At 41.7% G+C, this 16,351-nt stretch overlaps 1 protein-coding gene across 1 annotated transcript in view; it reads left to right on the plus strand.

Moving 5' to 3' along the window:
- Nucleotides 1–16,351, plus strand: part of gpc6a (glypican 6a) — a 126,706-nt gene that overhangs the window by 78,990 nt on the left and 31,365 nt on the right. Inside the window, exon 3 of the mRNA XM_061670170.1 lies at nucleotides 5,522–5,913. Coding sequence (XP_061526154.1) covers nucleotides 5,522–5,913 — 392 coding nt within the window. The remainder of the gene's footprint in view (nucleotides 1–5,521; nucleotides 5,914–16,351) is intronic.

Raw genomic sequence — 16,351 nt, forward strand, 5'->3', positions numbered from 1 at the left:
TATTGAACTGAAATTTCTAATGAACTTTCTGTAGAAATTTGCGAACCCTAAGAACCTTTGTACGTCCTTGTGTGACGTGGGAGTGGGCCAATTTGTCATGGCATCAACTTTGCAAGTGTCCATTTTGATTTCACCTAGAGCCAGCACGAAACCCAGAATAGAAACAGACTCCTTGTGGAACTCACATTTCTCAGCCTTGACATATAGTTCATTCTGCAGTAAATGCTGCAACACAGAGCGGACATGAATAATGTGAGTCTCCTCATCCGGGGAGAATATCAAAATATCGTCCAAATATACAAAAACGTACACATTCAACATGTCATTGACAAAATTCTGGAAAACAGCTGGAGCGTTAGTTAGTCCAAAAGGCATTACCAAATACTCATAATGTTCCGTTGGTGTGTTGAATGCTGTTCTCCATTCCCTTATCCTGACTAGATGATACACATTTCTCAAGTCTAGTTTGGTGAAAACCTTGGCTCCCTCCAGGAACTCAAAGGGGGTGGAGATAAGAGGAAGAGGGTACTTGTTTTTCACAGTTATTTCATTGAGACTCCGGTAATCGATACAGGGTCGAAGGGTCTTGTCCTTTTTGTCCACAAAGAAAAATCCTGCTCCCACAGGGGATGAAGATGGGCGAATGATCCCGGCTGCCAGTGATTCTTCCACATACTCCTTTATAGCCATGTGTTCCGGCCCTGAAAGAGAGAACAACCTCCCCTGTGGAGGTGTGGTTCCAGGCAGCAAGTCAACTGCACAGTCATAAGGTCTGTGGGGTGGAAGGGATTTGGCTTTTGACTTGGAAAAAACTTCTTTAATGACATGGTAACAGGTGGGCACTTGAGAAAAGTCAAGATCTCCGGATGGGGTCTGTGGAATATCATTTGAAACATATCCATGAACATTACATGGAGGCTTGAAACAGTTCTGGGCGCAATTGCTGCCCCATGACATAACATGCTCAGAGGACCAGTTAATGTGGGGGTTATGTAATTTCAACGAAGGCTTCTCTAAAATAAGGTCATAATTCATAGCGTCAAAAGCATGACAACTAATGCGTTCCGAGTGAGAATCAGGAAATGTTAATGTGAGTGTTTGGGTGCGGTGAGTGATCTTGCCCATAACACCGCCATCTGCAGCATAAGCGTTGCGGTGGTGTCTTACTTGAAAGGTTCTAAGGTGCATACGTCTAATGAGGAGGGAGTTGAGTAAATTTGCGTCAGAACCAGAGTCAGTAAACACAGATGTATGAATCTTTTGATCTGGAGAGCATAGTGTCACTTTAGGAAGAACCGGGGTAGGGTCTTCCTTTATGATATTTAGACTCACCGCTCCCGTTCCCTTGTTATCGGCAACTTTGACATGACAGTTGGTCACGGAATGACCCAACTGCCCGCAGTAGAAGCACTCCCCTTCACTCAGCCGGTGTTGACGTTCCTCAGGGGAGAGCAGGAACCTGCCCAGTTACATGGGTTCATCCATGGTGACGCTAGCCAGTAGATTGAGACCGGCAACAGGGGATCTGCCTTGGTTTGACTGGTCACCGAGGCTCGTCCTCCAAGTGCGCGGTGATGATCTCCGTCCAGCTCCCGATCCAAAAGCCTTTTGTCGATCTTTATGGCGAGAGCAATGAGCGTGTCCAAGTCGGTCGGCAGGTCTAGTGGGACCAAATGGTCTTTGATGGCAGGGGATAGTCCGAGAAAGAATGCATCGAGTAGTGCCCTGTTATTCCACTGACTCTCAGCTGCGAGAATGCGAAACTCAATCGCGTAATCTGACACCCTTCGCTTGCCTTTTTGTAAGGTGACAAGGGAGCGAGCTGCCTCATGATCTGGTGCGAAATACTGAAAAACGTGCTCCATAGTCTTTACAAAAGATGCCCAAGAATGACACGCGGCGGAATTGCGGCTCCATTCAGCAGTAGCCCACGCCTCCACACGACCAGTCAGGTCGGAAATGACAAAAGCGATCTTTACCCGCTCGGTGGGGAAGGCAGCTGCCTGCAGCTCAAAGTGGAGTTCGCACTGAGTGATGAACGGGTTAATATTCCCAGAACCTCTCCGGTCGAGAGAGCTGGGTGCAGACAGCAGCGGATGTGGCAGGTGGCTGCATTGTGACTGCTTCACATGCAAACGGTGGTACAGTGGTGAGCTGATTTACGATTTTAGTTCACTTTTTTAGAGGAAACATCTAAGGGTCCTGCTGATGCATTCTTTGAAAATTAAGAACATTTAAGTAATCAAATTGTAGTCAAATGTGATTAGTTTTTACTTTCAGAAAGTAATTGAAATAATTATTCTATTACATTTTCAAAAGGGTAACTTGTAATTGTAACCAACTACATTTTCAAAGTAATCTTCCCAACACTGTCAATACGTTATACTTTTAGATACCCTTCAAAGTCAGTATACAGTATATTGGTGGTGACTGGACGCAGTCATTTTAGCAGGTGTCCTTAGTGTCCTCCTGAAAAGAATGCAGAGGACAGAGTATAGACCTACTTTATTCTGGCAAAATATATTTACAACACAGTTTGTCCACCATGTTGTGGTGCATGGTGCTGCGGGATTCTCTTTAAAGTTACCCTTAGACATCACAACACACACAACACATGAATGTTTTTACCATGTTGCTGTTTTTGGATTTGACAAGGGGGCAAAATATGACGGGGATCCAGCCACTTTTCAGGTCACCATCAATTGATGTGACTGGGTCTGCGACTCACGATGTCAAGATTGTATAAAACATGAAAAAAACAAATTGTTGAAAAAACATAGCATTTTAAAGCTATTACATTTAAAATAATAAAAAATAATAATATGATAACAAAATGGTCACCTTTTATTAGTCATTATAATTATTTCCAGTAATTATGGCCATATCCATGAATCCCTTGTGCTGTTGTTCTTCTTGAAAATTGATTTGTCATACTCAGAATTACTTGGACAGTTCAGTATAATATATTCTGTAGCAAATATAATTGCTGTAAAGCCCATCCTTATGTAATTATGCTGTGATCATAGTGCCGGTTCTCTTGAACAAAAAATCCAAGTATTCAGACATCCATCCATTTTCTGAGCCGCTTCTCCTCACAAGCGGGAGTGCTGGAGCCTATCCCAGCTATCAATGGGCAGGAGGCGGGGTACACCCTGAACTGGTTGCCAGCCAATCGCAGGGCACATATAAACAAACAACCATTCACACTCACATTCACATCTACGGGCAAATTTAGAGTATTCAATTAACCTACCATGCATATTTTTGGGATGTGGGAGGACACCCACACAGGCACGGGGAGAACATGCAAACTCCACACAGGCGGGCCGGGGATTGAACCCCAGTACTCAGAACTGTGAGGCAGACGCTCACGTCGTCCATCGTGCCGCTGTATTCAGACGTATTTTAAGAAATTCAAATATTGCAGTGCCTATCTATGATTTTTTGTTCCTACATTTTACCATTGGAAAGCTTTTACAAGACTTGTACAGAGCCAACTTTACATGTTCGGTACACATGAGACTGCTTGTCCTTGATTTAGGTCCAATTGGAAAATTGGAAAAAGACCCACAGGCTTTTAATATTTAAACAAAGGTAGGTGTAATGACACATCATTGTGCTGCAAGGAAAAAAAAAAGAGTAATTTGGGAATGCTCCCCACCTCTTTAGGGTGGATACAGTTCAAATAAGGGAGGAGAGTTTTGGCTGAACAACTTACTAAAACAATGATGCATTGCAAAACACGTCAGATAGATTCAACAGCAGTTGCATATAAGCTGTTAGTGGAACTAATTCAAAATTTAGTGGTGGTACATTTTAGAGGTGAGAGGCAAACACCCATCAATTTTCTATGCCGCTTAAGGGTAGCGGGTAATTGGAGCTGATCCCAGGTGACTTTAGGTGAGAGACGGGCTAAACTCTGAACTGACTACCAGTTAATTGCAGGGCACATAAGAACAAATTCATTCATTCATTCTATTCATACTCATATACAGACAGATGAACAATTATTTGAGTTTTGGGAAAGTGTAAGGAAGCTGGAGTACACAAAGAAAGTTCCCTTTAGCATGGCATGCAAACTTCACACAGAGATGTTCTAATGAAGGTTTGAAATATAACATTGTTAGGGTGCTGTAATAGTTATGTTTCAAATGGTTCTGTAGAAAAAAACAAATACTGTACTTTAGTCAAATTATATACAGCATGAAAGGAAAAGAAGGGATACATTACAAGAACAAGAACGATTGCTGTGCATGGGTGGGATTTCTTTCTGCTATCCCCTATTGTAGTGCCAACAAGGCCCCCAATGTTTTAATAGCAAGCTTGACACGTGAAATGTTGATTCATGTGTCACATGCTTGTTTAAGCAGAAGGTAGAAGGAATATCTGACACGGAGAGCATTGAGGAACGTGAGATCCTATTTACTCGGATTGAGAAAGACTCCTTAGCTGATTTTTCTCTGAATGTTCTGCGTTGGCGTGTTTATGCTCAAGCCTGCCCCCACATAGGTGATGCCAACAAATCCAGCCTGGTAAAAATTCTAAATGTAGTTTTTCCTCATTTAATTGGTAGAAGTCAATGTAAAGGTTAGCGTTTGTGAAAAGGCTGCTCAGTGGAGATCATTCAAGGCTTTGACACTTCAAGAACACTGAAATTCTCAAAATGGTTAATGAATTGCTTAATCCGAAACTTGTTTCTTGAATCCAAACATATTTATCATTAGAATATGCCTGTGTGGGTTTTCTCCGGGCACTGCGGTTTCCTCCCACATCCCAAAAACATGCATGGTAAGTTAATTGACAACTCTAAATTGCCCGTAGGAGTGACTGTGAGTGTGAATGGTTGTTTGTTTGTATGCGCCCTGCGATTGGCTGGCAACCAGTTCAGGGTGTACCCCGCCTCCTGCCCGATGATAGCTGGGATAGGCTCCAGCTCGCCCGCGACTCTAGTGAGGAGAAGCGGCTCTGAAAATGGATGGATGGATTATTATTTCTTGATTAAGATGTTGAAAATTATAGTTATTTACCTGCATTTGTGAAGAGGAAATATACTTTTAGTGGTAAATGCTGTTTTGGTTTAAAAATTGACAGTGAAAAGGAGAGAAGGAAGACAACTATTATAGCCTGCAATATTTAGTTAAACTCTGAACTGCAGATTTTTAGAAGGTGAAAAAGGGAAGAATTGCAGATTATCAGGATGATGGTGGGTACACGTCTCTGTGTCAAAAAGTTAAACCTGAAACCTAAAATGCAGTTGTGTTACTTATGGCCCATTATTTTTATATTTAAATGTGGACTTTATGATATAATTATTCACCTGTACATTGAACTTGTGTGTGCATACAGTGCCATAATGTAAGACTCATACGAAACATCACTCTTGGCTATACTATTGTGCCCTTGCTATCTCATGTGTGGCATTTATTAATCAAAAAGTTATTAGATATTGTAAATGTTTAATGTAAAACCACATAATTACTTCTCCTCTAACTTTCTTCCTTTTTCACATCCATCCATACAGAGTTTTTCTTGGAACTCCTGGACAATTCAGAGAGGTCTCTGAACAGCATGTTCTCAAGGACATTTGGGAAGCTGTACATGAAAAACTCAGAGGTGTTCCAGGACCTGTTCACAGAGCTAAAGCGTTACTACACAGGGGGCAATGTCAACCTGGAGGAGATGCTCAATGATTTCTGGTCCAGGCTGCTGGAACGGATGTTCCAGCTATTGAACTCCCAGTACCACTTCACAGACGATTACCTGGAGTGTGTCAGTAAATACTCAGATCAACTCAAGCCCTTTGGAGATGTGCCCAGGAAACTAAAGGCTCAGGTCACCAGGGTCTTGATTGCCGCACGGACATTTGTCCAAGGCCTCATGGTTGGTCGGGAAGTTGCCAACAGGGTTGCCAAGGTGAGTTTAATCTTCCTCCTATTATAACTGGGTTTGCTTCTTATTCTCTGCTGTTTAAAAAATCACAAACATGATGTAAGAGTCCATGTGTATCATTGTTTGTTTTTCGTGTGTGATGTAATCCGCTGTTTTCATTTCACTAATTTGAATGTTTTTTTGTTTTTTTTAAATCAAGTTTCCACCATCCACATAAATATATGCAGCAGGGCAGTGTGTCCCCTGTTCATGTCGCCCATTGTTTTGTTCATTCGTGAGGCCCTTTTAAAAATAAATCCACATTTACCTTTATGTACATTTACTGTAGTTATGCTTATTCTTATTCTTATTTTTATGCTTATTCTTATTCTTATTAGGAAAAAAAAGCTCTCACTCTGATGACTCCAAACTACAGCCAAAATAGTGGGAACATTTTTTAGTTGACCATTAAAATATTTAGGGTTAAATAGCATTTATCTTTTTTTTTTTTTTTCCCAAGAAACAAATGATCAGGTTTTAGATCTTTTTAGACAGTGTGGTATTTTCTTACTGTATGGCTGTAGAATATGGTGTATGGCTGTAGAATATGGTGTTCATGAATGCAAGTACTGTATATGATTGTAATTTGACATCCTTAATCAAGATTTCATAGTGCATAGAACATTTCACCTCCATTCCCCACACCCTACTCATCTGGAGATTTGATTTACAGTACTTATCTGTGCTTCTTTGTTGTTGTCATTATATTCCTTTATTGCATTGTCCGTTATGAATATGACACATATCCAGTGTTCGTACGTGATGATTTTCACAGATATTGCTTGCTGTTGTGTAGGCACGGTGGCCGACTGGTTAGAGCGTCAGCCTCACAGTTCTGAGGACCGGGGTTCAATCCCCGGCTCTGCCTGTGTGGAGTTTGCATGTTCTCCCCGTGCCTGCGTGGGTTTTCTCCGGGCACTCCGGTTTCCTCCCACATCCCAAAAACATGCATGAATTGGAGACTCTAAATTGCCCATAGGTGTGACTGTGAGTGCGAATGGTTGTTTGTTTCTATGTCCCCTGCGATTGGCTGGCAATCAGTTCAGGGTGTAGCCCGCCTCCTGCCCGATGATAGCTGGGATAGATTCCAGCATGCCCGTGACCCTAGTGAGGAGAAGCGGCTCAGAAAATGGATGGATGGATGGATGGATGTTTGCTGTTGTTGCTTTATTTTGAGACGGCTGGTTAGACTATTGTTTTTTATTATTTTGATTTATTTACATACATCAACATCTCCCAGCAGTCATTCAACTTAGATTTTAGTGCGTCAAGAAAATAGTTGCCATTTCTTAAAGGCAGAGAGGTAAAGTAGGAAGTGTTGAAATGAGAAATGCATCAGTCCTCGACCTAAAAGGCACACTCAGTCAGGATCAAATCCCACATTCCCTGCCCCCTCATCAATTATGAAGTGCAGCCAGGAAACAGTGTGGCATCGCTGAAGGCTGTCAGGCTGGTGACCGGCCAAAAACTGGAGGTGAAAAGTAGCTCGACATGACAAATCGCCTTGACCTAAGAATTACCTTCACTTCTCACAGCTTTCAGTGTACTGTACAATCACATTTGTGTGTCTGTCTATGTACAGTAGTATAAATGTAGCTGGTCACTGCTCCATGCCCCAATTTCAAGTTGGTCACCTCACCCTTGAATCAAGGCCAGTTTCAATGCCTTTTTGTTTACTGTCAATTTATCACAGCAAGTCTGCAGCAACAACATTCTTGCAACAGTGATTTTGCATACAATTAAGATGGACATAGGCTGTACAATTATTAGTTACAAGTGTTCGTTTTTAGATTCCGACTCCCATTGTATGAGTTAATCACCTGCGACAGAAAGTCAATGCTAACACTGGAGTGAGGTACTTGCACTTTACGGACCGACTGAGGGACACGACTTGACTGCTTCCACTGTACATTTTGCTCTTTGTTGTTCTACTTAAATCCTGTGGTCGATAGCATACTTTTAAACTGTTCCCAAAAATCAAGAAGAAGACATTACCATCTGTGGGCTCAAAGACCTCAAAGAAAGAGTACATCTCAACATACAACTTGCATCAGCGCATGATTTTAGCCAGCAGTTCACTTACTGTACTTTCAGCAGGCGCAGGTAGGAAAAACGTCAACACTGTCGACCAAGAACATCAGGAATTAAAAAAGTCTAGGGATGCTTGAAACATCTTTTGTGAACCAGAAACCCTTCACCTCAACTATGAAGCAATCCACAAGTACATGGTTTCTTTTTACAACCGAGCAGCAACAGTAAGCTCCAGAGAAAAGTGTGGAAATTAGGTCACCGATGTTGCCAGCAAAAAACAGATAGAAGGAAGCAGTCTCCATGCGCGGTTTAAAAATTTATGAAAATATTTATTATTTTACGAACTTAACATAAAATTCCAGCAATATTTAAATCAAAATCAAGTGCTGTGCAATGAAACTTGCATAAAGTGAAATTTTTTCATGTCACAGATCCAGTTTCCTTTTCTGAGGGAATCTACTGTATTGAACCATGATGTACTTTCAATGTTTTTTATTATTTATATTGATAATTTATATGGTTTTTATACTTATTTATTATTACATCAATTTGTAAATTCATCCATCCATTTTCTTCCGCTTATCCGAGGTTGCGTCGCAGGAGCAGTAGCTTTAGCAGGTAAGCCCAGATTTCCCTCTCCCCAGCCACTTCCTCTAGCTCTTCCGAGGGGATCCCGAGGCATTCCGAGGCCAGCCAGGAGACATAGTTTCTCCAGCGTGTCCTGGGTCGTCCCCGGGGTCTCCTCCTGGTGAGACATGCCCGGAACACCTCACCGGGGAATACGTCCAGGAGGCAACCTAATCAGATGCACAAGCCACCTCATCTGGCTCCTCTCAATGTGGAGGAGCAGGAGTTCTACTCTGAGCCCCTCCCGGAGCTTCTCCCCTATCGCTAAGGGAGAGCCCGGACACCCTGCGAAGGAAACTCATTTTGGCCGGTTGTATCCGGGATCTTGTTCTTTCGGTCACGACCCACAGCTCGTGACCATCGGTGAGGGTAGGAACGTAGGAACGCAGATCGACCGGTAAATCGAGAGCTTCGCCTTTCGGCTTAGCTCCTTCTTCACCACAACGAACCGATACAAAGTCCGCATCACTGCAGATGCTGCACCGATCCGCCTGTCGATCTCCCGTTCCATTCTTCCCTCACTCGGGAACAAGACCCCAAGATATTTTAACTCCTCCACTTGGGGCAGGATCTCATCCCTGACCCGAAGAGGGCACACCACCCTTTTCCGACTGAGGACCATGGTCTCATATTTGGAGGTGCTTATTTTCATCCCAACCGCTTCGCACGCGGCTGCAAACTGCTCCAGTGAGAGTTGGAGATCACGGCTTGATAAAACCAACATAACCACATTCGTCTGTAAAAAGCAGAGATGCAATCCTGAGGCCACCAAACCGGACACCCTCTACACCTCAGCTGCTCCTAGAAATTCTGTCCATAAACGTTATGAACAGAATAGGTGACAAAAGGCAGCCTTGGCAGAGTCCAACCCACACTGGAATCGAGTCCGACTGACTGCCGGCAATGCGAACCAAACTCTGACACCGGTCTTACAGGGACCGAACAGCCCATATTGGTGGGTTCAATAGCCCATACTTCCAGAGCAACCCCCACAGGACACCGTCAAATGCCTTCTCCAAGTCCACAAAACACATGATCCCCTTGTAGGTGGAATGCACCCTTCGGTCCCCCTTCTTAAAAAGGGGGACCACCACCCCAGTCTGCCAATCCAGAGGCACTGTCCCCAATGTCCACGTGATGTTGCAGAGGCGTGTCAACCAGGACAGCCCCACAACATCCAGAGCCTTTAGGAACTCCGGGTGGATCTCATCCACCCCCTGGGCCTTGCCACCGAGGACCTTTTTAACCACCTCGGTGACATCAACCCCAGAGATAGGAGAGAGCCCGCCTCAGAGATCCCAGATTGTGCTTCCTCATGGGAAGCCGTGTCGGTGGAATGGCTCCAGAGAGCTGACCCGGGCACCCGCATCTGGGCAAGGAAAAACTAAGTCCATAGTATGTCATCATCATCATCAGGGGTCTTTGGGCAGTGCTTTGTCTGGTCCCTCACCTAGGACCTGTTTGTCATGGGTGAGCCTGCCAGGGGCATAAAGCCCCAGACAATTTAGCTCCTAGGATCATTGGGAGACACAAACCCCTCCACCACGATAAGGTGACAGCTCAAGGAGGGGTGAGGGCTCAAGGATTCCAGCAATATTTAAATCAAAATCAAGTGTTGTGCAATGTAATTTGCATAAAGTGAAATTTTTCACTTCACAGTTCCAGTTTCCTCTTCTAAGGGACTCTATATAACCATGATATACTTTCAATATTTTTTATTATTTATATTGATCATTTATGGATTTTTTTAATACAAAAACACATTGATGTAAATTTTGACAAGAAATAATCATTGTAATTGTGTAGAACTACTGATACTCTGATTGAAACATCACATAAAATCTACATGGAAAATTGGAATAAGTTGTGTTACGTGATGTTCGTGTGAAAACGCACTTTGGTGAGCATAACCAGCTACTGTATTTACTGAATTTTCTGCACTGGAGCCTTTAAAACTGCAAAAAGTGTCACTTACACGCAAAACAAGTTTACAACCATCTGTCTGTTCAATTTTCCATGTTTCTTTTGCACAGAATGATATACAAACAATGAGTAGCTGTACATAATTACTTCTTTTGCAATGAAGTCAGAATCGGAGCGATATCGCTCCATAAAATGGGATTGCACTGGGCTCCAACTGAACACTGTCATGGACTCCATTCCTGGATTAAGAGCAGAATCTCTCTGGATTACAGTTTATGATGACCATTAAGAGTTTTATCCTGGGGGTACTTAAAAGCACAGTCCAGCCACATTAAGACCTGCTCAGAGAAGATTGTGGGGATTTGGACCTTTTGAACGGTTTAAAGTTTGGGTATTTAGAGCACTTATCACTTACACTGCATGAGCATGGGAACCAGCCTCATGCCTGGTGTATATTTAGTCATGATGATGATGGAAAGAAGTAGGGTATTTTGTAGTGATGGTTTATACTGTAATGCTGATCTCATTACCACCAAATGGTAGAGACTTTAACGGTAAGATTGAAGGCGCGTTCTAATCTTTACATGCAAGATATCGTACATCTTCAATTAAAGTCTGCCATTTTATTGTCTTTGCTGAAACGCAAGAAGTAGAACTATTTACTTTGTGGTAAATGTGAATTTTCTTGTGTCATTTTTCAAGCGCTCTTCCATCTCAGTCTGTATGTTAACATAACATTTTACAAATTTAAGACAAATTGTTGGTGATATTCAGTCAGTACTTATTTAGAATAGAAGCTAATGACATAAATATACCATACAATGTTGTATGATGCATTTACTATGTAAAATATTTTCTCCCTTTTCTGGTGCCAGCTCCCAATCTTGGGTCCTGTTTTTTATATCGTTTAACTTCTATAAAGGAGTTTGCATGTTCTCCCCGTGCCTGCGTGGGTTTTCTCTGGGCACTCCGGTTTCCTCCCACATCCCCAAAACATGCATGAATTGGAGAAAATTGCCCGTAGGTGTGAATGTCAGTGCGAATGGTTGTTTGTTCGTATGTGCCCTGCGATTGGCTGGCAACCAGTTCAGGGTGTACCCCACCTCCTCCCCGATGATAGCTGGGATAGGCTCCAGCATGCCCGCGACCCGAGTGAGGAGAAGCGGTTCAGAAAATGGATGGATGGATGGAACTTCTATAAAGAGAATAAAACAACACCTTAGTTTTTTCTAAGAAAATAAGATGCACCAATTATCCCACATAGAAAATAAGCATGTTGTTCAATATTATATATACCCCGCCTCTTGCACAAAGTACCCCCCTCCCCAGCCAAAGTGAGGAGAAGCAGTACAGAAGATGGATGGATGAATGGATGGATGGATGTTTTCAGTCTCAATGCAAACAGAAAAGAGACAATTAACCATTGAAATTATAAAAAGATTCTTAAACTACAGACATCCGTCAAACTGCTATTGTACTTTGAAGTCAAATGCATTTGAAGAACAAAACAACTTTTTGCAAAAATTCTATAAATACCACCTTCCATGTTGCGTTGAATGTAACAAGCTATATATTGATTTGTAATGGTGATCTGTCATTTCAACTATGTCTGTGTATGTACGTACGTACATACAAAACATTTAAGCAGATCATATTGGATCATGTGAAGAAAAACAACCAAGTGTTTTTTCTTGTATCTATATTGATTCTTTTTTTTTTTAAAGAAATAAACCAGGACACCACACAGCAATGGCGCACATGAAACAATCATTATTGACTGGGATTTGTATCGCCACTCTCTGCCTTTGCGCTATCACATAGATTTCAAATACCTTTAGAGTTTCCCTTCTGCCATTAAAATATTACACACGAGCAACCTATAGAGGTTATTTCACCAAGTTAAATAGTGCAAATTTGAAGACTGAATATTTCTCAAATAAAGCTCTCCACCCACTGATGAACCGCACACACTTGTCTCTCACCCTCTTGCTCAACGTCTGTGTAGTCCTCTCTCGCTGGCTCAGCACGCTCACAGCTTGCCTGGGATGAGGCCTCGGCCTCAGCGCTGCAATGGCAGATGGCAACCGGCTCAAAAAAAGGTTTGGCACATCATTGGGAAATGTGCTGCAGCAATGATGCCTCTTTTAATTAAAATATTTTGATCTGTGATGAACTGTAGAATGTTGGAAGAATGACCCACAGCATGTGCTTTGAAATACAAAGACATGAAAGTATGATAAAGAAATTGACTATAGACTACAGGATGTGCTTGATTGTGTTTTATTTCTGTATGATACAGACTCGCCCTTATTATGTATTGAACAGGAGGATCTTTAGAGCAACCCAGAAACTGGGTAGATTAAAAAAAGAATCATCAATCATTCCTATTTATCTTTCTGTGGCATTGAGTCACATTATCTGATTGTGCCACCAGATCACATGATGATGCTCTCACGTCACCTCGATTCAAGCGGAATATCACCACATTTTTGCTCCTAGAGCAGTATGTCAGTAATTATCCCGGGATCTTCCTGCAAACGAATGAGATCTGTTTTCCTCTGACATTCAGGATAGGATGCTGGCCTTCCCTCAAGTGGACAGAGAATCCACTTTTATCCGAGAACCACTGATGCAGAGGGACAACAATATAGCCTATGCATGCCATGTAACCACAAGAGATGGTAAATAGCTCATGGTGCAGTGCCACTAACACGAGGCTGGCTTTTAACATGTTTGCGCTTGTCTCGGTAAATTAAAGAAACAGTCCCAACTGCTGCTCTAGACATGCCACATAACATGGTTCATGTCAGGATAAATCAGCATGGCCCTCCCATCGTGCACGAAAGACAGACAATTGAGCTGAGTCGTACAGGTCACAAGGGGGACCGCGGTGCTCTTTCATAAAGTCACATCTGCCAACATTATTATTAATATTCTGACAAGACAGCACATATGCATTGATTCGCAGCTGCCTCTCTAGAATCTTCTTAGGCTCCATTGTACATTGAAGATGAGGAGTACAGGGAGTCTCAAGTTGAGGAGAGGTGTTTGGTGAAAAAAGAAAGTGCTATGAATAAAACTGCTGGGGTCCCAACCACTCAATACCAGCACCGTAGTACTGGACGTCGTATTACAATGGGATTTTTTTTTTTAATTATAAAAACACAAAACAAAAATATTTTGCCATGCATTACAGAAAATATTTTGTCATGCATTACAGAACTTCACATCTGAAATTAAATTTCTCAAATGGTTTTGCCTGTTGCAAGCCACTGAAGCAATGGTAGTAAATGATGGTCCAAAATCCAACTAACTCATCCGGTCAGTCAAAAAATATTTTATTTTTTTACAACACTGTGTTAACAACAAGCTACACTTCACAATTATGGAAAAAAATGAATTATTATGCAAACTAAACACATTTTGTTTTAAGGTCTTTCAATAAACAGCTTGGACTACCAGAATGAACCTTACCTTATCTAACAATAATCACATTTTATGAGAAAATGAGCACATTAATGTAAAGTTGCCTGTCAGGAAATGAAACGGTTAGCTGTGGATTAACATTTCAGCACTTGGACAACATGAACATTAAAAGTATTTGCAGGTAATTGCTCTACCTCATCAACTTTGCATGTTTTGTAAAACACCAGTTGTTATTTATACATCATTTGTCATACAAATTACGAAACAAAATCATGAAGGCATTGTATTCAACTGTTTTGATTTTGTTTTTTAATCATAGATGAGACCCGTGTATTATTTTCCCGAGTATCTAAACCTCGTTCCAGTCGCTTTTATTTTCTTGCTGTGTTGAAATCTGACAGCATAATTAGACATTGGCTCACTTGTCATCGCTGCAGAAGAGAGTTTAGGATTTACTGCCCGCTTCTGTGAACATATACAATAAGATACTTGTAAGGAATTACTCTAACATCAGTTCACAGTTCTTTTTCTTTTTTTGCCATATCCAGAAGTGATTATTGAAAATCAAATTCCTACCGAGATGTTTTGTTAGCCATGTTTGTCTTTGAAGCATGTGGCGATGTGTTTTGCACAATGACAGATCACTCATATTGCTATCGACACTAATGGCTGTGTAATTGAGTGGGGACACCGGGTCAGCAATACAGTCCCACACCCGTGTCCAATCACTGTGAAAGCAATGCGCTCAATGACAAAAATGATGACAGAACGACTGAGGCAAATTCTTGGCATCAGTCTCACTGTCCCACCAGTGTTCCCCTTGATTGGCCTTGGTAGCTTGCAAAGATATTGTCATTTCTCATTTCAGCTGTTCTCTCCCTGAAGGGAGTTCACACCATATGTGCATTACAATACCCAGTTTGGATAGACAAGATGATATTTCCGAGAGTGTCTTTAACGAGCTGTCTCTCATCTGTCTACTCTTCATATTATGGCAGGACTTTTTATACGGGTTGCGATATAAGGTGAGTTTATTGGGTCACGACTCCTGGCATTATAAAGACAGTGTTCAAGATCACGCATTTAAGATTAGATATTTTAATCCCTAATAAAGTATCAATTCGCGGTAGCTCAATAGTTTGACAGCTAAATAGATCATACTGCTCCTTTAAAGCAGAAGGTTGATGAGCATGCAGGCCACTCTCTGCATGCCCCTACTCTCAGGATAGTAACCCACACATACAGTACAGTGCTACTCACACACCATGGAGCGATATCACAGCGCTTTTGCATCAGATGAGTCGATTAGTATGTGCTAATCTTGGACTGGATCTGAGGCATCTTGCTCCCCAGTTCTGCCTCCAACCTGCTGTGATATATTCCATTCACTCAACTGTAAAGATGTGCTAACAAGATTATTATCAGATTACCCTTTATCCGGGGCACGCAGCAAATTGCTAGGCACAGACAAAACAATGACATACAACACTTTATAAGACAACAGTGCCTATAGTGCCCCTCAGAAATGCCGCCGTGTGCAGCAGCACATATTGCACATACCAGAAACAGTCAGTGATTGTAAATGTATGAACTGTATAATGTTTCTTTCTTCTCTAGTGACAAACTTTCTCTGTTGCTTCTTCCTTTGAAATAAAATCCAAATCATTTAATTACTCACTCAAATACTTTGGTAAAAAGAATGTTGCATGCAATGGACTAAAATAATTAAGACCAAATTTGGTGTTGAATTTAAATCATCACGCACACTTGAGCAGGGAGCAACACAGCGTCTTAAAAAAATTATATATCTCTCTCCAGTAAATCTCTTTTTGACTTGTTTTTTTTTCTCTCACGGATGGGATTCAAACCCTCTGCTCATTAAAATGGAAACATACATTACAAGCAGTGTTTAACAAACCATTAGTTCATATCTGGTAAATGTCTGCACTTGACTCTCCATAGCATTATAAATACTTTGTCTCCAACAAAGACGGTCTTTAAGATGGCTGCTTTAGGATGTACTGTATTAGATAAAACTGCTTTAATGACTCTCTTCCAAATGGAAAATGCCTGCGTCAAAGCCGAGCATGATATTTTGCAAGCATGTTAGCTGTGAAATGTCCCTTGTTTGCTACAAATGTCATCCTGTTAATGATACTCCTCGGGTGATATAAACAATTTACAATAACACAAGCAGATGACACAAAGCATTGAAAATGGCAACAAGCAACCTAGTTCTAATGGGTTTCTTACAAGCCATTGCGTGATGTCTGTGGGTTGGAGATGGCAAATGTCAAAGATGTTCAATTTGATCCTTGCTGCCAGCTGCCAAATGGTGGCAGCAATTGCACTAATAGAGTCCGTGTCACACTGGTTGCCTCTTTTCTGAGCTTCTGTCATCTGCTTGTTTTCCCAC

Source organism: Phycodurus eques, chromosome 2 (assembly GCF_024500275.1).
Source record: "Phycodurus eques isolate BA_2022a chromosome 2, UOR_Pequ_1.1, whole genome shotgun sequence".
Lineage (NCBI taxonomy): Eukaryota > Metazoa > Chordata > Actinopteri > Syngnathiformes > Syngnathidae > Phycodurus > Phycodurus eques.